At 37.2% G+C, this 26,601-nt stretch overlaps 1 protein-coding gene across 2 annotated transcripts in view; it reads right to left on the bottom strand.

The window, feature by feature from the left end:
• Window positions 1–12,392, bottom strand: part of LOC135750358 (alpha-1,6-mannosylglycoprotein 6-beta-N-acetylglucosaminyltransferase B) — a 310,954-nt gene extending 298,562 nt beyond the window's left edge. For both annotated transcript variants that reach the window (XR_012336391.1, XM_065269168.2), the window contains exons 1-2: window positions 11,797–12,392; window positions 7,494–7,606 (exon numbers count right to left, since the gene is read on the bottom strand). Coding sequence is in view for 1 of the 2 variants with exons in the window: in XM_065269168.2 (XP_065125240.1) it covers window positions 7,494–7,606; window positions 11,797–11,864 (181 nt within the window). In the remaining variant the exon portion in view is untranslated. The remainder of the gene's footprint in view (window positions 1–7,493; window positions 7,607–11,796) is intronic.
• Between the last annotated feature and the right edge of the window lie 14,209 nt (window positions 12,393–26,601).

Genomic DNA, 26,601 nt, shown 5'->3' with positions numbered 1-26,601 from the left:
AGATCCCATTCAGAGCGATCTTTAAAGCAGACATTGACATGCATCCGCTTGCCATAGGGCAATTCTTCTGGGTTTAAAAAGTTGCTATTATCCACCTGGTGGATAATAGCGGTATTGCGGAAAGCCGGAAATACTCGTCATTGGCAGGGAAGCGTTTTCTCTTGATTGACGATATGTCTCGTCAATGGCGGCGAAAGAGTTAATAGAACAGTTGCACAATTTCGCGTTAAAGCAAATAAACTTCGCAAAGATGTGTTTACCTCCATATCTTGCTAGCTTCGCTCCTCCTGTCAGGCTGGTGGTCATGGAAACATGGGGGGTGGTCATGAGATGGTAAGAGCTGTCAGAGACCAATGACATCGCTGACTGTTGTCACATGGTGTACGGTGCAGCGTTTTGAGTATGGTAAAAACAACGTATGTGAACACGGACCGCACTAACTGAAAAATTATACAATGTAATTTGGTGCACCACGAGACCGCACCACGGTGGGCACCAACATGTGCGAAAACAGCCTAAAGCATATGCTGGCCGCTGCTAAATATGCTCACGTGGACACAATGCCTTAACTCCAGTCCCAATTGTAACATTACAACCAAAAATGGCTTAATTGTCTGACTTTACAAAAATGTTTTGGGGCACACTTTATAGGACTTAGAGTCTCTACATAATTTTTTAAATTTTACTGGGGGTTGTTGTTTTTACAGTATTTTAACTGCACCCAGCTCAATTGGTCTTTATTGGTTATCCAGGGTGATGCCAAAGTACAAATTATATTCTCTCTGTAACTCTAATTGATAATGAACTGTGAAGGTCAGCCAGGTTTTTCAGACAGCTGGAATCTCTGAGACCCCAAACATAATTAATAAGACATTTCAGAGGACAGATGAAGTGTTATCAAATTGATAATTGTGTGTAATCAGTTCTCAACAGATTAGTAAATGTCAGTTTTAAAGTAATAATTAAATTGTAGTTTATTTTTTGACATCAAAGTGAGCATAAGGGTTACAGTAACCCGATAGTGTCTTATAGTGCTGAAGCATTACACATTAATTGAGGAAAGAGCTACAAAAACTCAGCAATGTCAACTTGGGTTGATCAGCAGGCACTATTTAATGAGCGGCTTTATCAAGACGTCAGCCTGGGAGTGGTTAATTAATCAGGTGCTCTCTCTCTCTCTCTCTCTCTCTCTCTCTCTCTCTCTCTCTCTCTCCATGTAATAGCAAAATAACAGAACACTAATTCATCATTTTCAGCTTTATATGACAGTTTGCTGAACACACCATGCAGCAGTTTTCCAACAACCAAATTGATCTCCTAAGACCTATTTTCCCACATTTCAGTACATCATTTGCTGTTAGGCACTAGCCTGGGTTTCAACATGCTGCCTTGCGTGCAAATGTATTCACGCTGCAAGTCTAGCACGGAAACTATAGACCTTTTTTGCCATTGAAATAGGGAACCAATCACAGAATGGGGAGGGGGCTGCAAGACAATGACGTCGTCTATGCAACTCACCGAAGCAGTTTTCTTTATCCAAGGCGGTAACAGATGCAAAGTTCCTTTTTCAATGGAGCCTTAGATAGTGTTCTAAGTTGTTTGGAACGCAAGTTTATTTAAAAAAAAAGAGTAACTTTTGGCGTTCAACAATTTCATATCCAAGAAGGATGTTTGGATATGGCAAGACATGACAGCCACTTAGTTGTATAGGACCAACCTGCTAGGGATCGTCGTAGACGAAGTACAATTAACTTATAAATGGTAAGTGGTATTTATTAATATCATATTGTCATTATGCCTGTACTGTGGTTGTCACAGTGCCACTAAATTGTGTTGCTTTTCAATATCAATATACAGCTACCGGTTTAGTATTTGTGGGATGCATACATTTGCTGCAGTGGTAATTTACTACAATATACATGCAGTAGTTTAAAGGCAGGATAGGCAGGAATTATCTAAAAAAAACTTTTTTACAAATTTGTTTAAACTGTCTTTATAAACCAATACATAAGTAAAATGTAAGTTCTCTGAAAAAGAGAGTATAAAAATCACGTGTCTGTAGACCTCTCACAAATTTTTCCATTCACTCCACCCCCTCGCTTCTGGGTTTCTTCTAAAGCCACGCCCCCAAAACACATAAATGCGCGAAGCTGACCGGCTCTCCTCTGCTGGGAGAAACATTTACCTGACACAAGCAGAGAGGAAGGAGCGCGGTGCATGTAGTAACATCATGTCAAAATTACATGTAATAATACACCTAACTTAATCACTATGAATATAAACAAATAGGATGGCTTTTATTACTCACTATTAAGCTAGCATATCGATACTGGTAAAGTTTAAAACATATTTTGTTTGATTCGGTAACAAACGAGCTAGTTATATTTATAAGACAAAGCTAAAAACAGATTGATTTGATACAGATTGCAAGTTTTTTTATTACTTGTGAATTTTTTTTTATTAAGGTGAATTTCGTGGAAGATTCATAACAAAAACGGGTGTTTTGCATGGAAGAGTTTCCGTGATGAAAGCATTGTTGACTCTGATGAGGACTACACTCCGGAGACAATACCATTACCGCATCGTCGACTCGAGGAAAAGCCACGCGATATTAACTCTCATTTCATTTCTTCGTTTATTCCTTTTTTTGCCTTGTTTGCCTTCGCTGACTGCATATGCAGGTACTGTGAGTTGTGAATGCTCTTTCTCTGTCGTAATTTTGCTCTTCCTAAAGTGCCTCGTGCACGTTCAAATCAATCGAGTGTGCGCATGTCTGGGCAGATCCCATAGCAACAGGGGTGGTGCCATGGTCGCGAGAGAGAGTGATAGTTGCGCAAGCCAATCATTTGTTTTGTCCCGAATGGAAAAATGAGCTGTGTTTAAAACAGTCGTGAGAGGTCTACAGACACTTGAGTTTTATACTCTCTTTTTCAGAGTACTTACATTTTAATTATGTATTGGTATACAGGGACGGACTGGGACTAAAAAACAGCTCTGGACTTTTTCCCAAATAGGCCCATCATCCGGCCATTCGCCCCTAGCCGTACGCAACATACACAAGGACGTTCAGACGTTATTTAATATTTTCTCAATGTCATATTACACTTTGATGTATAATATGGGTGTGAAACAATGAAAATGGCTAGGCCCTATTAATTTTGTCTGTAAAGCTTTCACAAACAACCACCAGGTCTTTGCCAATTCCACAATGCTAAACACAATACTAAAAACTGCACTCTGATAGAAGACAGACAGAAAATGCAAGCTAGGATTTTTTGGTTAAACTAATATTTGGTCAATTATTTAGCCCCCTTTCTTGTATATTAGCACGTTTAGAGTGGTCGCAATGCATGCCTGATATTTTCCGTTTAATTCAATACCTTTAAGTCTTCATTGTAGCAGAAAATGTGAGCTCCCTACAACCTCTCATATACAATAAAGTCAATGAAAGAAATGAAAACCAATGCAATACAATGAATGTCCACCCACAGACTGTTCGTAAACGGGGTTGGATAAATATTTTTTGCTTTGGTGTGTGTGATTTTGGTTAGATGACAGTTGTAGGTTACAGTTTGACAAGAGTTTACAGTTTGACAAAAGCACAATGGGTAACACTTTATTTTACGGTGTCTTTGTTACACATGTTACATGTAATTATTATAGTAATAACAGTTAATTATACATAATTACATGCAACTAACCCTAAACCAAACCCTATAGTAAGTACATGTTATTAATGATTACTACTTAGTACTTAAATGTATAATTACACTGTAACAGTGATACCGTAAAATAAAGTGTGACCGCACAATGTTTTGTTTTATTGTGACTACACACAAATATAAGCAAATGCTTTGCAGTTTGAATGAGGCCCATATGAACAAAATGACGGAGTATGTATTGTTTTTACGTTAGCGCCAATGGTTTAAAAATAGGACAAAATAGTTGAGTAACAAATACATGACAATGACACGTAAACAGAAATTTGTGACATTTACACGCAAAAGGCGGAAAACCATGTCAGTGGCTATGTTTACATGCACAAAATGTTGTCAATCTGACTGAATTTAATAAGATTGAAGGTTACAACGATACAGTTTACATGCACCCTAAACATTGCAATCTGCTTAAAATGTTCGTTTACATGTACATTCTATAGAATCCGAACGTCTGCGCAAGCGCACAGCCAGGGTTGCCAGATTCGCGTATCAGAACCTCCAAATGGACATTCAAAACTAGCCCAAAAGCATCCTAATGACTGTTCACAGCCCAAATATCAATAACTAATGAACGAAATCCTTTCATCTTTAACTCGCAGAAAAAAAAACTGGTTGAAACTTGTTAGCTCAAATATAAACTCGAAAAAAAGCAGAGGACTTGGCAACGCCACGCTGCGGACAGCATCTCTCATCGAGTTCACGCATTATCTCTGGATTAAAGTCAAAGCATACTTGGAGAAAGTTGTTCTTAAGAAGTTTTCAGATATAGGTAATGAAAACACACTTTTCAAAAGGCACAACACTATTTTATTGCTTAAAGTAGCCTACATTTTTAAAAGTACACATAAACGCGGCAGAATGTACATCGCGTGACCCCAGTAATGTCAGGACTCTGCCTTGAAGTCTTGTTAAATTTGTAGTTTGTCATGGTGGCAGAGTTCTGGCAGTCCCTGGCCTTGTGTGGAGGTTCATGCCTAGTTTCTGTGTTTGGCATGTCCCTCCGGTGTCTTGTCTTTTGTCCCTGCCCCCTCGTTCTCCTGCTTATTGGTAATCATTAGTTTATTCCCATCACCTGTTCCCGCTCGTTATCTTGTTTGGTTTTCTGTATTTAATGTCAGTGTATCTTTAGTTCTGTGGAGGTTCATTGTGTTCTGTTCTGTATCGTGTTCCATGTTCCAGTCTAGTCAGGCAATCTAGTCAAAGTTAAGTGTTTCATGTGTTCATGTCGTGTACCCCCTCGTGGGTTTTTGTTTTGTGTGTGTTATAAAATAAAGTGTTTTCTGTTTTTCCCCGACATCGTTGCGTTTGGGTTCATCTGTTCCCCAACCCTCACAAGTAACCTTACCTTAAAGGAACATTTCATCTGTAGAAACATTAATATTTATTGAAAGTGGGTCATATTTGTAGTTGAAATGTAATATAAATGTAGAATTTGTTGCCTATTTGACGGAGAAAAGACAGAACGTGACTTTAGGCAGCATTTGTATGGAAAACTACAACTCCCACAATGCACAGCTCTACAAGCCACCACCACTAATCCAGAACACTGCTAGCTCAGCTGTATGCTATTTTACATCCAATCCATTTTATTTATATAGCACATTTAAAAAAAAACGAAGTTTTACAAAGTGCTGAACAGAAATAATACAATAATAGCACATATAAACATATGTAAATATAAACACATAAAAAGCCACTACTTTTTTGTCCAAGCTCGCGCAAGTCCGGGCTCCTCTAAGTAGCCGAGGCTGCTGCGTCCTCCTTGGGCTCTTCTATGCAGCAGAGTCTGAGGCTGCGGCCTCTTCCCCGGGCTTCTCTGCTTGCTGATCCTCCATCTCCCTTAGCTCTTCGCTGTATTGTGGCTCTTAAAGGTAGCATAGAAACACCCGATTCTCTCAACAGCTCTTCGAAATCCCCTTCTGCCATTTCAAACTTAAAACTAGATTCCGCCATTGTTATTCAAACTTTTCCACGGAGCAATAGCCTGTTAGCTTAGCTTCTAAAGATGGCTGACACTATCTTTACATTCTGTGAGTGAGATCCCACCCATATGGGCGTGGTGAAAACATGCAGAACTAGCTGCTGCTACTACTGCCTGTAGTTTTAAGCCTCTGGCCAAAAAAACCTCCAATGACTCAAAAATCGTCAATTTGCATCATCGGAGGCTTTTTTCAAGACAAAAAAATACACACATCTCTCATCTCGGGGCGATATGAAGGGGAGAGGCACGGTAATTCGGAAATACTACTGGTTTTCTAGTGATACAAAGCTTAATTCTAAATCCTGAAGTATTCCTTTAATAATGCGTGATGCCACTGCCTTGCTATTGCGTGTCTCTGTGACGAGAATCATGTGATATAAGAGTTTAATATAAGATGTGAACTTGAGCACAAATGTTCTGCACATGTGCACAATGTTTTTTTGCATCCGGTTGAGAAAATACTACGATTCACACGTTTACATGCGTACTTTTCTCCTGCGGATCGGATGACAGATCGGAGTACACCACCCCCTTCAATACGATCCAAATTTGCATCCGATCGTGCTTAATCATATTGATAAAGGTGTTTACATGAAAACTTTTCAATACGCTTGAGCCATCAATACGATTACAAACTGATTATTTGGTTGCATGTAAATGTACCTAGTGTCATGCAAAAGACTTACAGGTACACACATGGTTGACTCCTCATACAGTAGCTCCTAACAGTTCTTATGCCACCCCATAAATAATCTACTAGATCAATCCCTACTAAGCAGAGCATTTTAATTTGGTCTTATACTATACAAGGTTTAACTTCTATTAGGATGTTACCTTTGAAAATAGTTGCCTATGTGGATTGAGTAAGGCAGCTCACTGGGTAAACTACAGCACACTACACTACAGTAACTCAGGAGTCTTTTATTAATGATATCCCTAAGGAAAGGCCATCCATTCCCTCATTGAGTCTGTCCCCGCAGAACTACATAGAAAGCTCTGCACATTTCTGCCCAAATGGAAACTGTAATTCATAAAATGTTACACATTTCCCCACCCCTTGGGTGTTTGTTTATTAAATAATGTGGCATATATAATGCTTTCACATATCAGTTACAGTGTAGTAGGACTAAACAGTCTTCCCCGGTTTAAAGAGACAATTTTCTCTCAAATTGTAAAAAGCACCATATTTGCATACAGTTTGCATCAATATACTCCTTAGTATGTACTACTTACTATGGCCATCTAATTTTATAATGCCCAAAGGGCTTTGATTTCAAGTGTACAAATATGAATTTCTCATCAAATAAATAAACATTAGAAACAAAAACAAAAAAATACGTTTAAATTATTTTAACAGATTTTCCATCCAGACCATCAGTACTACCAATGCAATCGGTGTGCACATAAGCAGAGCTGACCAAAAGACAAAAAGGCCCAGCTCACAAATAATCATCTTTGCAAAATAAAACATTGGCTCTCACTAAAAGAAGGGTCCATCTTTCTCACGGGCACGTTCTTTTTGGCATCACTGTTAGAGAAATGGCCTCTGGTGTGATCTATTTTCATACCCGTAAAAAGTGATGACTGGAGACAAATGGGGTGCTTTGCAGACAGAAATGCTATTCACAGCTCACAGACCCGTGTATAATCAAGACTGTTAAAGGCCAGCACAAAACCCACCATTACCCCATTAAATAACCCATAAACCAACGCTCTCTAAATGCCAACAGATGAGTTAGACACGCAGACGCTCAGAGTAGGTGGACATAAAGACCTGTGTGTTATTAATGTACCTTCAGTTCGGATGCTGAATGGGGAATCGGCCATCCGCTTGGCCGAGAACTGCCCCCCCAGAGACGTCATTAAAAAGCACAGACTGAAGAAACCGATGCCCGCCACAAAAATCCTGCAGTGAAGAGAACAAGACAAAGAGAGAGACAGACAGATGTATAAATGTGTTGGGTTAAATTAGACCACACAGGTGAAAAGGTGTCCACCCAGACAATGATAAGACAATTACGATTATAAAGTAATTACCATTTTCAGCTTCAGTACCTCCTGTGTGGCCAACTACAACAAGTGCCATTTCTTTGAAGAAATTATAAAAGGAAACGGAAAACATTAATCTGCTTACTCTCCCTCATGTTATTCCAAACCTTTATACTGTTATTTTTTTATGCTGAAAATAATGAAATGTCATGTGCCTTATATTTGTCAAAATAAAATACCACTGCTTTTAAACATAGTAATTGATTAAAGACTTTATTTTAAATCAATATTTTGTATCCATTTAACTTTAATGTTTATGCATTTGGCAGATCACCAAGTGACTTACAGTGCATTCAAGTTATACATTTGTTTCCTGGGAATCGAACCCATAACCTTTGCACTGCTAGTGCATGGCTCTAGCAGTCTAGTAGTGTTTGGTACATGAACACTGCTTAGAGTATTTATTTGGCTCCAAAAAAGCTGACAACCAAAGTAGGTCACATGACTCATGCACTACACTCTAAATAAATTTTGGGTTATTTTTAACCCAAGCATAGGTTAAATTACAACCCCAGCTTTTTTAAGCTAGCGGTTTTTTTGTTTATACTGTACATATACTGATTATCATTTCCCTCACTGAAGCATAATGTAATTTGCATCTGTGTTGAAGCATTAGGTGTGTTCGAGTTCATGTGGTGCTGCGCATACAAATCGGTGAGGTTTGCCGCTTCCAGAGGAGAGATGAGTTAAAGATGGAGCCATTAAGTCAGACACCTGCTGCTTGTCGTAGTGACATTTGCACCGTGTTTCCTTTTTTAAATGCATATTGAATTTGTCAAAAAAAAACCACTTTTAAAGTTTCAACCAGAAACACTTTATATATTTAATTGTTTAATTGCTGCTTATCAGTGATTTTAAGGTATGGATGTGGTAATTTTTGTGGTAATTTTGGATGTTTCCCAAAATTATCTTGGCTGACTCTGTCAACTTCAAACAGGTGTAGTTATGTCATGTTTTGTCAGATTCCAACAAATCATGCAATGTTTTGAAGTTTTTTAATAGAGAATGACAAAAGATATTACTCATGACAATCATGCGAATAATCTAGATAAAATATTTGAATCTCTTGACAGCCCTAGTACAAAGTAATCTTATCCAATGTGACAGGTCTAAATGTAAAGCTTTCATGATTTTCACATTTCATTTTGATTATAATAATACATTTTTGGTTTGTCTTTCTCTTGAATTTAGGGGGCATTTTTATTCATCCTGGTTGCATTTTTGCCCAAAGCCCTCAGTAATTTCCGACCCTGAGACATGAACGGACCATCCATCATTAAATGACTGCTTAATGGACTCAAATGACTGGGACGGTGCATTTAAATTTAAGACAAGTCCTGTAACGTGATTTTGGAGAATTGAGAGAGATACGGAATAACTGATTGAGAGATGGAGCTGTGGAAAAGTTGTCAGTTTCTTCCTGGATCATCAAAAACAACAGGCTAAAGCTACATATTGCACATAAGTAATTCTGCTTTTAAATCTCATGTTGCATCAGTCAGATCCTCCACTAAAGAGAGAGGCGTCCTCATGAGTCAGGCAATAAAAGCAGAAAAATGCTGACATTTTCTGGTGTTGATTGGTTAGGACCGTCTACAGCCCTTCCTTAAACCCTAAACATAGCCTGCCTCAGATTGCTTTTAACCATTTTGTTAATAAAATATTAATCATGTCTTTGACTAAATTCTGATTGTCTGGGCAAGACAGACGTTTGGGTGGGCTTACCCCACCCCATGCCTAAAGCCGGCCGTGGTTGGATTAAACATGAAACAATGTGATCGTTGTCATCAGTTAGGAGACCAATCACAAAAGAGCTGTGTTGTCATCAGAACTCTGTGCGCAGACTGAGCCAGCCGCAGTACTTTAATGCCATAGTCACCGTCACATGCCATCGGTGCCAGCTCAAGTCGGACAAAATTTCTTACTGGCATGCACTACTTAAAGCCAACCGCCAATCGGTCTGCGCAGTGCTGCATGAAGTCAAACACACCTCTTTTGCTTAGTTTATTGTCCCTCAGGCCAAACACTATTGGTTCCCGACTGTCACATGACTTAAAGGCATGTTGTCTTGGATCAAGATTGACACTTAAAGCCGCAGATAGTTTTAGTTACAAATGTCATTATAAGAACATTTCATTAGGGCATTAGCGGTCAGCCATTATTAATTAATTCTGTTTCATGTAAAGTAAAAGCTTTAATTAAGCTGCTGTCCGATGGATATCTTCATCAATGCTGCTCTTTATCATCACAGAGCTCATCAGATGTGGTCACTAGGTGTGTTCAGAAAATAAATAAATAACAGCATAGTTAGAAATGACACGAGGGTGAGCCTTTAAGGACATAATGACAGAAATGTAATTTCTGAAATACAAATTGATATGATGGCAGCAGTTCATATCGAGCAGTGGTCCTCACTTTCTTGTTTTGGAGGTAATTTTTTCGAGATGCTCATTCAAATTCCCCAGACACATTGGAGGTCTCATTAAGGAATCGTTTAAATGCATCGAGTCTGCTTGTCCACTGCTGGGGCTTATTTAAAAACAAACAGATCTAGACATTACTGCCTCCTCCAAAACAAAGTGACATTATTCATCCGAGGCAAATTAATGTTTGTCTTACAGATATTTGGACAAAGTGGGTGAAAAGAACAGCTCATGTATTAAAGTCCCAAGCAACTCGAACTCGAATAAAATGATAGTCAGTCACAAGTGTTTATATTGCTTAATTTATAAGATTATAGGTCCACTTTCATCACCAGGAGAGTGGAATATGGCTCATATACTGTATATGCTGTCAATAAAATCTTCTATGTTCAGAGTCCATAAAAGGTTTATCCATTAACATGTCCTTGAAACACTTAACCTCTGTAAACATAATGTATTAACATATTCATTTAGGTTAGCATTATCTAAATTGAGTATTTAAATGTTTTATGATTTATGTGATCTTCTGCTACGCTTCCAATGCTGTTTCAGATCATTTCTACTATGTGTTGTATATCCTTTTTGGCGTTTTAAAACCCCTTCAACAAACTTTTACAGACTTGTTTGTAGAATTCCATCATGTTTTAGACACCCTGTTCATTTTCTTGACATGGTGTAATGTAAATAAAGTATTACAAATCCTGGAGTATCAATTTTCATTCATGTGTATTTCAAAAATAAATCTTTATTGTAACTGGTCTTCAACATCCTAAACAACAAATCCTGTCATCTCAACTCATGCAAAACAATTGCTGCAGTGCTACAGGTGTTCGGGAAAGTGGAAATAGAGAAAATAACAGGGGAGTGGGGAGCACATTAAGAGCATTATTTATGTGTGATGGATTTACATTTGCTAAAAGTGTAATAATAACACAATATACAAAATTATTATTCTTTATAAACATCTGGGCTCGGTTGTTTGTTGTATATTCTCTGGCATTGCGAACTTATGAATAGCATACTGGGTGCTATTTATAGTATACTGTATTAAAAGTCAAAATGACCTTAGGGCAATGGTCGAGTTAAAGAGTTCAGCTACAGGGATGACCCAGATTTTCCCGCCAGCTGCATGGATTCCCGCTGCTGGTGGAAAGAGCGCGAAATATCAGTGAGACTCATTTCTCACATACAGTTCAGAGATCAGCCATTTATTGTTAAGGTCAAGGAAATCGTCGTTTAGGATCGAGAATGATGCCACTTCCATGAAATATCCACGCAAACATTTGCATTTACTACAGTACGCATTTATTTAGGCTACAGAGGTGTGTACATTTGTATTTCTTTGTAGAAGGTTACGCTGGACCATAACAGTGAAGAGGCAAAGTTTATGTCGTTTCTGACTAATTGATTTATCAGTATCATAATAAAATCTCCGACAAAGACTTCCAACAATAAACTGTATATATAATTTTTGGTAAGTAACGTAAACTGATTAAGGGGGTAGGCAAACCTAAATCAACTGATTTAATCCAAGTCAACCAATACAGATAAACGCCAGGGGTAAAAGGTAAAAAATAGCCCATTTGTACCTTTTGCAGTTTATTTTATATCGAGTAAGTCTTACCTGAAAGGTTTGAACGTCAGAAGACATCTTCTCACCATAGTTATACACTCGGTATTAACCGCAATCATTTTCCCGAATGTGCAACACCATTCAAACTATAAAACGCGTCATTTGTTTTGATCATTTTGCTTTATCCTCTTGTGGTCCGTGGTAAGTTTGCAGAAAAGAAAGCGATCCAGTTCATTTGTTGAAGTTGCACGACAACACACGATGTATAAGTCCGAAAATTGCTGGGGAAAGTAATCACGAGATCCTTTTGTTGGTGATATTAACTCGTTTTCATTATAGTTGCCCAACAGCGACTGAAGTAAATCCAAAAAGGCAACAGTCCATGTGTGTAAATAATGAGGTAAATATGAATTAATCCAGCAGAAGCGCTACCTCACTGCGCATTAACTCAACCAAACGCAAAGCCGCTACGAGACCGGATCACTGAAACGACACCTGACGTTTGTTGTAATATATGAGACATCACTTGTACCTTCTTTGAGGAAGCATTGTCTTTGTTCTGAGAGTAACAGGAACGCGACTGGGATTCTGGTGGAAAGCTTTCAAAGCACAAAGCCAGTCGCTGTGTTTCAGCACCGTGGACAGCGTTCAGGCGCGCACGCTACAGGCGTCAAGAGCGCCATCCGATGGTTTTCTAACAATTTGCGTGAACAATCCCATCTGACAAATCAGAAATAAGCTTTTATGCAGTTTGTTTTTGTTTTATGTCAGAGCAGTTGAACTAAATCGACCTAAGGCAAGCCTGTCAAGATTGTTACGGTCATATTTACCTCTTAATTTATGTAACAGCCTACCAGCGTTATTGTTTCAGAGATATTCTAATTTGATTTATTTGTAGTTTATTGTGTCTCGAAAATATGATTTCACAGTATTACATTAATAGGAATCATAATCTTTTTTTTTACATTCACAAAAAAGCCCATCCGTATCTGGCATGGCTTGTGTTTCTGCTACTTTCATCGCCATTATATTTGAGCTCAGAGAACCCAAAGGGCTATTAACAGTGCAGCCCACACCTCCAGATGACACACTTCATATCCAGTACTGAATCTGACAGATCGGCCATTAATGAAAGACTCTCTCTCTCTCTCTCTCTCTCTCTCTCTCTCTCTCTCTCTCTCTCTCTCTCTCTCTCTCTCTCTCTCTCTCTCTCTCTCTCTCTCTCTCTCTCTCTCTCTCTCTCTCTCTCTCTCTCTCGCTCTGTATAGTTTAAGATGCTGAGGATCTGCTTTAAAAAAAAAAAAGAAAGAAAAAAATCAATAGTTCTCCATTTCCCAAAGCCAGACTCACAGAATAGCAGTATAACTACAAAAAGTACAGTGGTATACAGAACTTTCAGGCTATGTGAAATCCATATAATCCTGAATCCATAAAGTTTCAGTGCTCCTGCCGGGTGGCAGGATTTTAGATGCGGCTGAGGTAAGCATACAAAAACAAGATGATCTTTTATAAATATATTCACACACATAATATATAACACGCACTGAGGCAATTAAATGCTTTTTACAATCAATATTATTTAATGAACTGAAACCAACTGAGGGCAGAAGGAACATAAGGAACTCTAAAGTTTTTGGAAAATAAATGGTGATTGGCTCTTGCTCAAAAATACACAGTAATAAAAGGGAATGGAGAGTTTTTGCTGTGGTTTTGGTTAAATGTTCTGGGTAATTGCTAGGTTATTGTTTATTGGCCGGAGTCAAAAGACCTCATCGCAGTCTCTAAAATTTCCTGGAACCAAGATAGTCACCATTCCATCTGTTTTATCATTCCCCAATCAAAAGTGTTACATCCTATGCTGTCAGAATAAATGGTCATAATAGGCACCTGATCTGTCACTGAAGGCTGTACCTTTTGCACCTAAAGAGATCATATTAGTATCTCAAAGCTGCAATTCCTACAAAATCTATACATATACATATTGAATGGTACATATTAGTACCTTTTTAAAGGGTACTGCCCAAGTGAGAGCTGAGGTACATATTTTGACTTTTTTTAAGCTTAGATAAGCAACTCAATAATGCAAAATTCTGAATTTCATTTACCTTTTTTTTCCTATTGGGAATAGTACTTTAAATAGACAACAATTTCTGAATCATATCTACTTGTCAAGTTCTGTGTTGACTCATAAGAAACAGAATTAGAAATAAAGGATTAGGATAACGTTGTGAAAGTTATCCCACTGCATGGGGCGAGCACCCGAGCTAGGCTTAGAACCAAATCTGGAACCACGCTGTGCTTTTCCACACATAAAAGCCTGGGGCCTCATTTATCAAGCGTGCGTACGAACAGAAGTGTGCGTAAAGTGTGCGTAGGAATAGTTTTACGCAAAGTGTGGAATTTATCAAATTGCACTTATACTTAGAAATGTGTGTAAATATACGCACACCTCGGAGTATGCGTACGCAGAGCATCTAGTGGTAGAATAGCGATACTACACAGGACCCTGTTCCAGTGAGTAAAGAAGTGTCTATTTATTATCCCTAAGCAGGTGTTAAAAATGATTAATGTCAGTATTGTAACAGCAAATAAGTATAATGATTTATTTGTGATATGTATCTGTATCTGTGAAAGCTCTACATGTGATTTGTATAAATGAAGTCTCCGACAAATGTTTGACACAGTGCAATGGCTTATCTTGCGTTATTGGAAGACTTGGCAAATAATCCATTCCGCCGGTAGCGCGTTTTCAAAGATCGCGCCAATGATGCTGGTTATATATGCTGCTGTCCAAGGTGGAAAGTTGTCTGTCCTCCTCCAGTTGCACTCGTTTTTTTTTTTTTTGGCTGATAATTTAATGTCAAACGACTATTTTATTTCTAAAAGTGTTCTCATACCCAACGGAATTAAACTCAATGGTAACATGTTCCCATGTAGATTTGTTTTCTTTTGTTAGTCATTCCTCCCGCACTAAGTGAACCAAACAGGATGTGTTATTAGGATTTAACCTCATCCACCAGTAACTCAATTTCTGCGTCTGTAAGTTCCTCTTTTACGCTCTCTTTGCCATTATTACGATGAGGGAAAAAGCACAACCACGTGACTTATAACGGGAGGTGTTGTCACCATATATGGTTCATTGGAGGCGTTTCGAAATGCAAATGAACATGAACGTGCACGAGCATGGTGCTTAAGAACACATGGGATTTATCATCAAGGATTACTTACTGTACTGATGTGCGTACGAAGCACGTGCGCACGTTTGATAAATCCCGATTTTTTTGTACTTAGGCACATTCTAAATTTCATTCGTAGGTACAAATATAGAAAATTTTCTACGCAATGTTGATGAGGCCCCTGGTTCTATGTCCTGATCCTGGTTCAGAATTGTCCCTAAAATCTTGCTGGTCTTGAACCAGGGGACCTGTGACATCAGTAGGCGGAGCTCTCACTACAGACCACAGTTTAAACAACACCATCTCATGTCAATTCGTACGAATTTTACGGGCTAATTCTTATAATTTGTACAACCACATTTGTAATTTTTTTGTACAATTTATCTCGACCCCTGTGGCTTTGGAGTTAAGGGTAGGGTTTCATTTTCAAGTTTTCTTATGATAATCATACGTTTTTGCACGATTAACTTCATACAAATTCATACGAATTAGCAAACCCTTAAAATATGCATGCATTCTTGTGAGATAGGGCTGGCTTAAACAATGCCATTAAAAAGAGCTTCAGAGTTCATATAAATAGCTATTCAAAATGTGATTTTAGATGCATTATAACTCATAAATATCCAAATTGTGACATGACTACCACAATAAAAATGTGCAATTCAAAAATTCAGAGTAAAATCAACATATCTATGAAGCACATCCATCTGATGGGGTTTTACCATGGTGGAAACATGCTAGGTGACTGCAAATAAACAATACATAAATTAAATGATCAATATATACAGGATTCTTAATTAAATTTAAAATTATTTTATTTTATGTTTCATGCATGCTACTATAATATTTTGAATGAAAAAGTAATATGAATAATATATGTGACCCTGCCAGTGAAAACCCATCCAAAGTTGTTTCATAATAACATGGATATCTGTTATATCAACTGAGTAAGACCATGTCAAAGATTAAAATTACAGGTAAAATAATTGGTGAAATCAAACTTTAATGCTTGTTATCTCTCAATTAAATGTTTAGACTTCAGCCTGGTTTACACTGGCAGAGTTACATACCTGTTCATGTAACCATTTAATGTAATGCAAAGTAATATAATATTACACGTAACAGTATTATAATGACACTGAGCGATTTTGGTCACTGATGATGTAGTGCATTCAGCTTCCTTTGTGGCTGAGCATTCGATCCAGCTTCGGTGCCGATACAGAACCAGCCCAGATGAAAAAGGGTTTTTTGAGATTTGTAAAAGTCCACAGTGTGGGTTTCAGCAGCACTCCCATTAATCATTTATGCCCTCTATGTGAACTCATTGTAAATCGATTGTGATCACTGACTTGTTTTATTTTGAAAAGAAAACATTTAGCTTTATTCCAACATGAAAACAATTTGAACTACATACCATCCTGTGCTTTTCTTTATACACATTACTGTATCAACACACATGACTACACTTTGCTAGTGCACAATTTTGATTTTATTTTCGCCTTCTGGCCATCTGATTTATCTCAGTCTCTTCGTCAAAAGCCAGCCAGTCAACTTGTGTGTTTAGATGCCAATAAAGCCCTCCAGGCTCACAACTCATCAAATTAAATTAGATCTAAGTCTCTCTATGCACTCTAAATGCACTCATTCATTCATGTATGTTAAGAGCCATCCACCCACAGCAACTACCGAAAATCTAATTTAACATTTCACAGTGAATCATTTTAAAATGTATTATCGAATCTCTTTTTAAAGATGATGGCACTTTGCTTATGACCTTAGGTACTCTTGACTCAATGACTTAAGATGACAGAAACAAATCAATGCTCAAAATACAGACTTTAGATCAATGTCAGGTCTAAAGGAGCTGTTCATATCTGTAAAAAATGAATTCACAATTGTTATATATTAGTAGAAGAATTTATTATTCAGACTCCTATAGGGATTTGAAGAAACTCCAAGTACATACAGTATAACTCATCACAGACTGTTTGTGCTATAGACATGAATACCTCAATCAAACGCTGCTTGTTGAGTAGATGTCTGCAGTTCTTACAATCAGCAATCATATGAAGAAAACATGCAGAGAAACCCATAGATGTACATGATACGAGGGACTTGTGCCATTTTGTAGGAGACATGAGTGATCTTTTTTACTTGGACTGGTAACCACCTGACACTGTATACACATATCACAGACTCATTACTTATATACTGTAGGCAAAGCAACCAAAGGGGGATTTTAATACAATAAATATCTAAGAAATGAACTTGACATAACCTTAAAAGCACAATGTCAAACATGGCTAGCTTACTCCTAATGACCGAAACAGCAACGTTACCAGGCTTGGATGCATTATGGTGAAAGGATAAAAATAAATGTGAAATAAAACAAAACCAATTAATTGCTGGTCAAAAAAATATTAGGTATCCAAAGTTTGTGTCTCTAAGTGCTCTGCCTTACTCTTTAAAATGTAGTTAAAAAAAGTGTTTGTTGAGATGATGTATATACAGTATTGTACTGTAGTTGGTGTAATCAATCTTCCTCTAATGAAAGTTGTTTTTTAATGACTTTATAGACTGCTCAATATATGATAAATGAGTATTTGTGTCTCTTGTGCTTCAGTCCTACCCATGTGTACCGGTTATGATCACTCACATGAATCACTTATCACGTGAATGAGAGAACTGGAGGCACAAAGACAAAGTGAGCATGTATTTAAACGTGCCTTGTGCATTAATCACATGACGTTGTAAGGTAATTTGTCTCAGATCTCGCTCCATAGTGGGGAAAGTTAGCAAAATTCTTCATAACATTGGGCTGGGGCCATACATGGGATTAATCAGATGTGATTACTGTATGTGCCGCTGATGATAACTATGCAAATCTGCCAACTGACAACATATACTGCAGTCACACAAGACTTTTTTTGTTTCAATGACTTAACACTGTATAACCAAAAATTGCTGCCTTAAAGGGATAGTACACCCAAAAATTCTGTCATCATCTACTCCCCCTCATGTTGTTACAAACCTGTATAAATTTCTTTGTTCTGATGAACACAATGGAAGATATTTTAAGTAATTTTGTAACCAAACCGTTCATGAGCCCCATTTACTTCCATAGTATTCTTTTTTCCTACTATGGCAATGAATGGGGCTCATAATCGGTTTGGTCACAAATTAAGAGTTTGGTTCCAAAACGTGATAAACACCATTATTTAAAAAAAAAAGTTACCGCCAAAATCAGCATTGTATCAGGTCAGTATAAAATCTTAATTTTACGCAAAATCCTATATCCGCCATGTTATTTTGTCATCTTTTCTCACTTTTTTCTCAAAACGCAATAAACGTCAGTCTTCCTTCTCTGCGGAATGCAATAAATCCGCTCAACAAAACACAGCGCACCATTCCACGCACTGCAGACAATAATTACGGTGCATTGAATACACAGAATCCTAGTTTTCCTCATCTACTTGGTACTTCTTGATCAACAAACATTCAAAAACAAAAATATACTTTTGCTGGCATTGATAAACCTGTGGTGGTTTTCTGTGACGGGGAAGAAACGTAAGCCATCAAAATCGAATAATTTACACGAGAGGCACTTGGGAGATCGGCTGATGCTTGTTCTAAAGACAGCATCAAGCTTCTGTCATGCTAACACATTGACCCTTCCAAAATGACCTTTCCATTATTTTACTCGAAGACAACAAAAATCGAGCAGGACCAAACATTTTACAGCTGATAGCTGTCAAAAAAGTCCAGCCACAACTTCCCAAGGATAAATTCAGCAATGACAGTGTTCTTAATATGAAAAGTAAGGGTTTAAATTAATGCCATTAATGTTTTTTTTATATGTGTGTACCACTAGTCAACTAAATTAATATAAAATGGCAAAGATAAATGCACATTTATATATTAATTCAATAGATTTGTAGAATTTAAAAAAATCTGTTTTTATAATAAATCTTTGAAAATCAAATTATGGATTAGAATTTTTTATGTTATTATAACCTAAAGATGCTATGTAAATGTTTGTATCAGAAAATAGTGGTTTTTATCTTGTCACTTTCTTGGTATAAAAACATGTTTGTACCAAAATTAGTCAAAATTGATTTATTGTGTTTTGGAACCAAACTCTTCAAATATTTCTCTTACATTTCTTCCTTTAATCATATTGGTTATGCAAGTCAATTCAACCTACTATTTTAAATTGTTAAGCATTCTGACTTTTGACAGAGTTAAAGGGTTGAATTTCTTATGTGGAAAGTTTCAAAGAACCATTCGGCACATTTTTTCTGTGCCGAATGCACTTTGTTGGGATACTGATTCAGTTGCGTAATGAGTGCTTCAAGTATAGTGGAAGTCCTTATATGGGCACTTCACCTGAAATAGTGCTCACACACACAAACCAAAACTTGACACGAAATCAACGTCACCAAAGAAGTCTGTTCACTGCAAAAAATTACTTTCTTACTTAGTATTAGAAAAAAAACTATACAATTCAAGTGAATTTGTGCTTAAAACAAGCAAAATAATCTGCCAATGGGGTGAGAAAATTTTGCTTAAATTGTCGATATTTTTGCTTGTTTTAAGCACAAATTCACTTAAATTATATATTTTTCGTCTAAAAACTAGACTTATTTTCTTGGGTCATTTTGCTAATCAAGAAAAGGCATCTTAATTTAAGAATTTTTTGATATTTCTACTGAAAACAAGACAAACATACTAAGTAAGAGAGTCATTTTTTGCAGTGTTGTTGTTTGTGAGGGAAATTTAAGTTTGATCGGCTTCCCAGAGAGCCCAGCATCATGAAAACAATAAATATTGTTTGTTTATCCGGGGTAGCAGTGGAGTTGTGCGTGTGTATTTGTTTAATTCTGGATTACTTAAAAATGGGGCGGCCCCGGTGATAAAACAACCGGGTCATTAGTCTCAGGCAATGAGTAAAACTGCATCAAATGTCTGTGTTTTGTTGACAGTTATTATACAGTAAGTGCATATAATGTAAACAATGTGAACATGTATGTAGTGTATTGTATACAGTAAGTTATCCAGAGATAATGGGATACTGTTTTTTGTGAATTGCTTGCTCGTGACTCGGTTTGCTTGCTGTACTTCTCTTTAGGAGTTCAGCATTTTTCGAAAAGTAGTTGTACAGCTGATTTGTCTTTTACAAATCTGATGAAACTAAAGACTTCAGAGATATGAAGGATGCAGTAACAGGTACTAGATTAAAGTGAAATAAACAGAAACACAGTGTGTTATGTAAACTTTCTAGTTCTGGTTAGGACACAGTGTTACTGTAAAATGACATTGACCATTAATATGTCCATATTGTCAAGCACTGATCTCAGAACAGTGTTGTAGTGGTGACTGAAGAGGAGGCCATACTATGAATTTATCAAGTGTTATCAAGTGTGTACTGAGAAATACAAATTGAAAGAATGTGATATGTCATGACTATGGGAAATAATTGGCATCATTGCCAAAAGGAATCGTTTAATTTAATTATTAACTCAGTTAGGTTATTCAGCCGTGGTGGAATAAATATTGTTAATAAAGTGTGATAAGTTGTGTATAAAGGCACAAACAATTTCACATCTGAAAGAATGGATACTCTGTTGTGGTCGTCATTACTCAGTATGGCTCTATGTAGAAACAGAGTGTAGCTTTTTTTCCCATTATTAATCAACATCTGAAATAGGCCACTCAATGCAACCAAGCCAAAATCGAACACTATAAGCAATAAACTTTACAGAAGAAAAGGCCAGTTGGTGGAAATAATTGAAGATTGCATTTTCTCTAATTACTGAGAACCACTGGATTCTCTCTAATTATTGAGAATGATGATGAATCTATTTTGAGGATCAATTTGTCACATAAACCTCTGCTTGAACATCTGCTAGCTGGCATCTCTTTAAATGTTTCTCTACAGAGAAGCAGTCCATGTGTAATGATTCAAGTTTTATATCTTCTGACCACTAAGGACTGGCAAGAACTTGACTCGAGACCTGTCAGTCAAAACGTGTTAACATACACATGAAAATGTTTAAATGGAGACAAAAGTTAGACATTTGTCACAATAAGCCGGGCTTATTTAAATCACGTTTACATGCACAAAATTGTCTTAATCAAACTGAATTTAATCCGATTTCAGGTTACGACAATACAGTTTACATGCACCCTAAACATGGCAATTTGATTAAAATGTTCGTTTACATGTTCATTCTTTATAATCTGAACTGAATGTCTGCGAAACTTACAGCCAGAGTTGCCAGATTTGCGTATAAAAACCAGCCCAATGGATAATTAAAACTATCCTAAAAGCATCCCAATGACTGTCCACAGCCCAAATACCAATAACTTACAAACAAAATCCTTTCATCTTCAACCCACAGAACATAATCCAAAGAATAGCAGAGGACTCTCTTCAAGTTCAGGCTTTATCTCTTGATAAATGTACAGAGTCAAAGTTGAGTTGAAGATAGTTGTTCTTAATAAGTTTTCAGAAATAGGCAAATAAAACACTTTTTATAGGCAAAATGCTATTTCATTCCTTTGTGTCAGTTTTATAAAAGACACATGTGACCCTATTACCATAAAGGGGACATTTTACTTTTTAAAGATGTAAAATAAACCTTTGGTGTCCCCAGAGTGCGTATATAACGTTCTAGCTCATAATACCATATAGATAGTTTATTATAGCATGTTAAAATTGCCACTTTGTAGGTGTGAGCAAAAATGTGTTGTTTTTGGGTGTGTCCCTTAAAATGCAAATGAGCTGATCTCTGCACTAAATGGCAGTGCTATGGTTGAATAGTGCAGATTAAGGGGCGGTATTATCCCACAGGGGTAATGACATCACAAGGGGAGCCAGATTTCAATGACCTATTTTTTATATGCTTGTAGAGAATGCATCAAAACTAAGGTACTGGGTTGATCTTTTTCACATTTTCTAGGTTGACAGAAGCAGGGACCCAATTATATCACTTAAACGTGGAAAAAGTCAGATTTTCATGAAATGTCCCCTTTAATAATGCGTGTCGCCATTGCCTTGCTATTGCATGTTTCTGTGATGAGAATCGTGTGAAACGTAAATATAGACCCTTTTACAGCCCACGTGATCAAACAGATGGCAACGGAAGTGGTGTTGTTCCCCAGTGGTTTCCCAGCATCAAAGTGTCTGGTAGTTGCATTTACGGTTGCACTAATATTTGTATATTTTTATTATATATTTTTTATTTATATTATATATTTGGCCATCTGCTAACATCTTCTATCCACTCCACTATAGTACACAGATCTGGTTGCCGCATACCATTTGATATTTCCGTACGCTGCTACATCATCATTGTATATAAACAGTAAAAGGGTCTATAAGATGTAAATTTAAGCACATTCTTCTTCCACATATTTCTAGCTGGTAGCAATCGCAGCACAAATGTATTTGTCTGAACTACTAATCTTTTTTTTTTTAGGTAATAATGTACAGAATTACTGAATGTACCTTCACTAGCAAGGTACAGTAAATAAATAAAAAATGTTTAGTAAAATCCCAAAATAAATAGAAATCACCCTCTTTGTTTATTGAAAAAAGTATTTCCCAAGATTGCATCTTAGGTCGTCTGCATGATTATCTTTCAAAGATTTAACTACGTTTTCTCAGTGGCACCTTCGTAATGAAACAGAAAATGAGTGTGACTATACTGCAGTCCTATTCACACCTGTTTGGATAAAACCTACACCAGTGGTCTCACTAATGCAACACGCTCTGAGTGGCTTTCACTTCATTTCATTTTTCTGTCAGGAACAGGCAGATGTCTGTCCTCCAGCTGTTGGAGAGGTCTATGATACTTTCTCCTCCACAGAAGCGACCGCTGTCTGTTCTCATCTTTATTCCTGCTGGCTGTGTGCTGTCAGTCTCAAAGCAGAGCTAAGATTCACAGAAATAGGGATACTTCCTGACAAACCACAATGAATCTACTTTATTATTAATCGCTCCTGCTGGCGACGTGAGCAGTCATGCATTTTTTCATTTTGGGGGACACATACCACAGTCTGAGCAATATATTCTCATATTGTATAGATGGTCAAAGAGCATAATAATAAATGTAAATCAAAATCATAGAAAATTCTGTCATCATTTACTCACTCTCATGTTACAATACAAACCTAAATAAAAGTCTTTGTTCTGATGCTTATATATCAGCCATGCACTCTATTAAAGTATGACTAAGAGTAACTTTAGGAGAAGTTATCTGCGATTACTTGATATGTAGCAGTGTCATTATCATGCTCATGGGTTACAGCACAGGTGTGAGATACATTATTTATTTGTAAATTGACTGAATAGCATTTATTTTCATGTTAAACATCGAATGTAACATCATGGTGCTCTTTTAGCATAATCACAACGCCATTGCTGTTGAATGAGGTTCTGTGCAGATGGAGCGGGGGTTTCATTGACATTTCATTACCGGTGACCCTCTCATTTTCATTACCCTCTGGACAGGAAGATGAATTATAGGTGCAATCGCAGCCGTGCACAAAGAGCTGCAGAGACACAGACAGAGAGCGAGGGTGCAAGAGTGTGACAGACAGAGATTTCCTTATCGCTGACTCTGTATCAGTGGCACTAATGCCACATGTCACAAGGGCTTTGACGGCTGACGCCACGCTCAGCAGTATTCACCACACTTGTTATTACTCAGCACCAGTACACAGTGTACCAATTACAATTTGACATTCAGCGGGCCCTAACTCCCTTCCTAAAATGCGTGTACCAGTTCAGGTGGCTGCAAGGGTGGTGGGGCTCCACAGGGCTCCGTACATGGTCCGCTGTGTTTTTTAATAACCTATTTTCATAATGCGCTAGTTTTATCAAATTTATAAACTATTTAACTATTTCTATTGGAATTAGAAATTCTGACATGTTCAGATGTTTTTTTTCCTTAACAGGCTGACATGCTTGCTTATACACAAGCACTGCATGTTTACTACATTGGGTTTTTTGAAAACTAGCTTGCTTATGTATACAAAAGATATTGAACATTAAAGCTATAATAATGTTGGCCACATGCATGAGGCATGTTAAGAAGCTTTAAACAAGCCATGTAATAATTAAGATAACATAATTAAGATTACATTATCGCAAAATAAAGATACAGGGTGACACTGGCAGACTGAATTTAAGTTGAGTTTTGTTGCACACAAAATAATCATAGCTTAAATGCATGATCTGTTTTACTTATAGATTAGGAACTCCCTTAATGAAGTGCAAAATGGCTTTTCCTTCATCAAACTCTCATCTTACACATAACTGTTGCAAACATAAAGTCAATAAAAACAACTGTAAATTTTTTTTTTTTTTTTAGAAATTACAGTATTACTGGGTATTACTGGCAACTAGCGGCCAGAAACTTACTGTAGATTTTACATTTATGTTTTTTACTGGCAACAGTTAAACAATTTCAGTCTTTATCTTCTACAGTAAGTTACTGGCAACCAGCTGCATAATTATAGCATTTTTTTTACAGTGTGTGTTTACACACATTCAATTATCATTTCATTTCTTTCCATTATTTTATCCCTTATCCTCTGATTTTCCATGCATGTCTCAGCGGAACTGCACTGGGAAGAACTTGCAGAAAAAATGTTAGTGCTCGCTGCAATCAAAAATGTAGGACACAGTAGGAGAACATTATGTTGTCATACAGCATTCATAAAGTCTTCTGAGCGAGCATGCAGATGCATAGAGTGTTGTGCTAATGAGTTTGTAGACTTGGGGGTGTTTGAACCAGATCATTATCTCTATAACAGCTCCTCATAAAGTAAATAATATATGCTGTATTAAATGCAGTCGATTCATTAGCATTGAAATTGTTTTGAGTTATGTATAATATGGAAAAATAAGCATTGTGAAAGTATTTTTTAACTGATTGGCTGCAGGGAGTTGTGCTGATCCGTGGGTTGAGGTTATTAATTCTATCTGCATATCTTCAGGCGAACAGAACAGAGTCCTAAATGTTAGTAACATTAAAGACGCATACTTGCACCATTTAATGTGAGGGCAATTTGAATACATTTAAAGTGGCCCTGAATTTTTGCAAGGCTCACACAGAACAACACAGTAGCTCCTTTTTTCTCCAGTGTCCTCTTTTTGGATCTTAAAAGATATGATAAAAATAGCATAAAATGTCCTACATTTGGATATCATGCATTTTATGTGCGCAAATTTGCATTGCTTTGAAATTCTGTGTATGTTCTGCCTTCCTGCACACTCTTGGTCAAACTGCATATCAATCATTGTCCTAACTGAGTGTAAGAAGCACCACATGACATCAAAAAGGTTATTTGATAACAGTATGACACCTGCCCCAAGCTAAAACAATGACCAATCGAAAGTGAAAGCGAAATGCAGGCTGGGATCGAAAAAAGTGAGTAAATAATCCAATATTTGTCAGCTCTGTCAAGGGTTGCATGCCAAAGATGCTGTCATAGTTTAGGATGCAAATGTTATCAGGGCTCAGAGTAAAATTGCTTTTTTACTTTCGTCCCTTGGTACTTTTGCCCCGGATCTCCCCTATTTTGTGTTTTTATGTTTATTTAAGTTTTAATATGTTTTAAATGCAGTCTTAGCCATTTTATTCTATTTAATCTCTTACTTTTTATTTGTGTGTATGTCTTTAATTTTACATGGTCTACCTGTCATGTGAATGATCAATAGCAATGAGCATACATTTGGTAGCATAAGCTATACTGTAGCTCGAACAAACGATTGCTGGTGGAGTTTGTGCATGTGGACTTACCTTTTCAGTTACGTTTAATGGGCTTTGGAAAAATTGCAGTAACATGTTTGACTGGCTGGTGTAAAACACTTTAAGGGCATTTTTCTCAGTTTCATTGTTTGCGTTGTTACTGCACTTAGCCTTTGTATGGCAGTATGCTTATCTCATGTTCATTTTGAGTACCTAGAGTAGTATTACATCCTTCTTACAGTATATCTAAAGAGAGCCCTCGAGGTGTACGGTGGGTGGAGTGAGTCACACACAAAACATTATCCCAGTATCTCTGGATAACTTATGATTTACTATGTTCGTGTCGTTTACATTACAGGTATTTGCCCCAGACATCTATTGCAGTTTCACATACCGCCTGCGACTCATGCCCCGGTTGGGACCGCCCCATTTCATTGAAATCCAGCATTTAACAAACACACACGCACAACTCCGCTGCTACCCCGGATAAACAAACAATATTCATATCCCCCCGCCCCCCTTAAAAATACAGGCTTCAAAAACCTCACCCAAATACATTAAATATACACACTGCAAAAATACACATTTGAGACCACAGTTTAGAGCGCTTACACATGAAACAAAGCTGTGATGGAGCGGTCGACTGATATGAATGCATAAGCTATGTTTTGAAAATGAGGAAAGAGCCCATTGTCAGTTCAATTCAAATGGGATTACAGCCAATTGGATTTCCAGCAGCACAACTGCACCCCACTTCACAGCTTTTAAATCTCATTCTTGTTTCATGTGACACATTGCTAACATAACACATACCAATACGTTTGATGTCAAAACTGACACAATACCACATCTTAAAACATACGTTTTTGGAGAGCATCATGACTAGACTTTCAATAAAATGGTGAAGCATTTATGTTTTG

Source organism: Paramisgurnus dabryanus, chromosome 3 (genome assembly GCF_030506205.2).
Source record: "Paramisgurnus dabryanus chromosome 3, PD_genome_1.1, whole genome shotgun sequence".
NCBI classification, from domain to species: domain Eukaryota; kingdom Metazoa; phylum Chordata; class Actinopteri; order Cypriniformes; family Cobitidae; genus Paramisgurnus; species Paramisgurnus dabryanus.
This window is presented reverse-complemented; position numbering and strand designations above follow the sequence as displayed.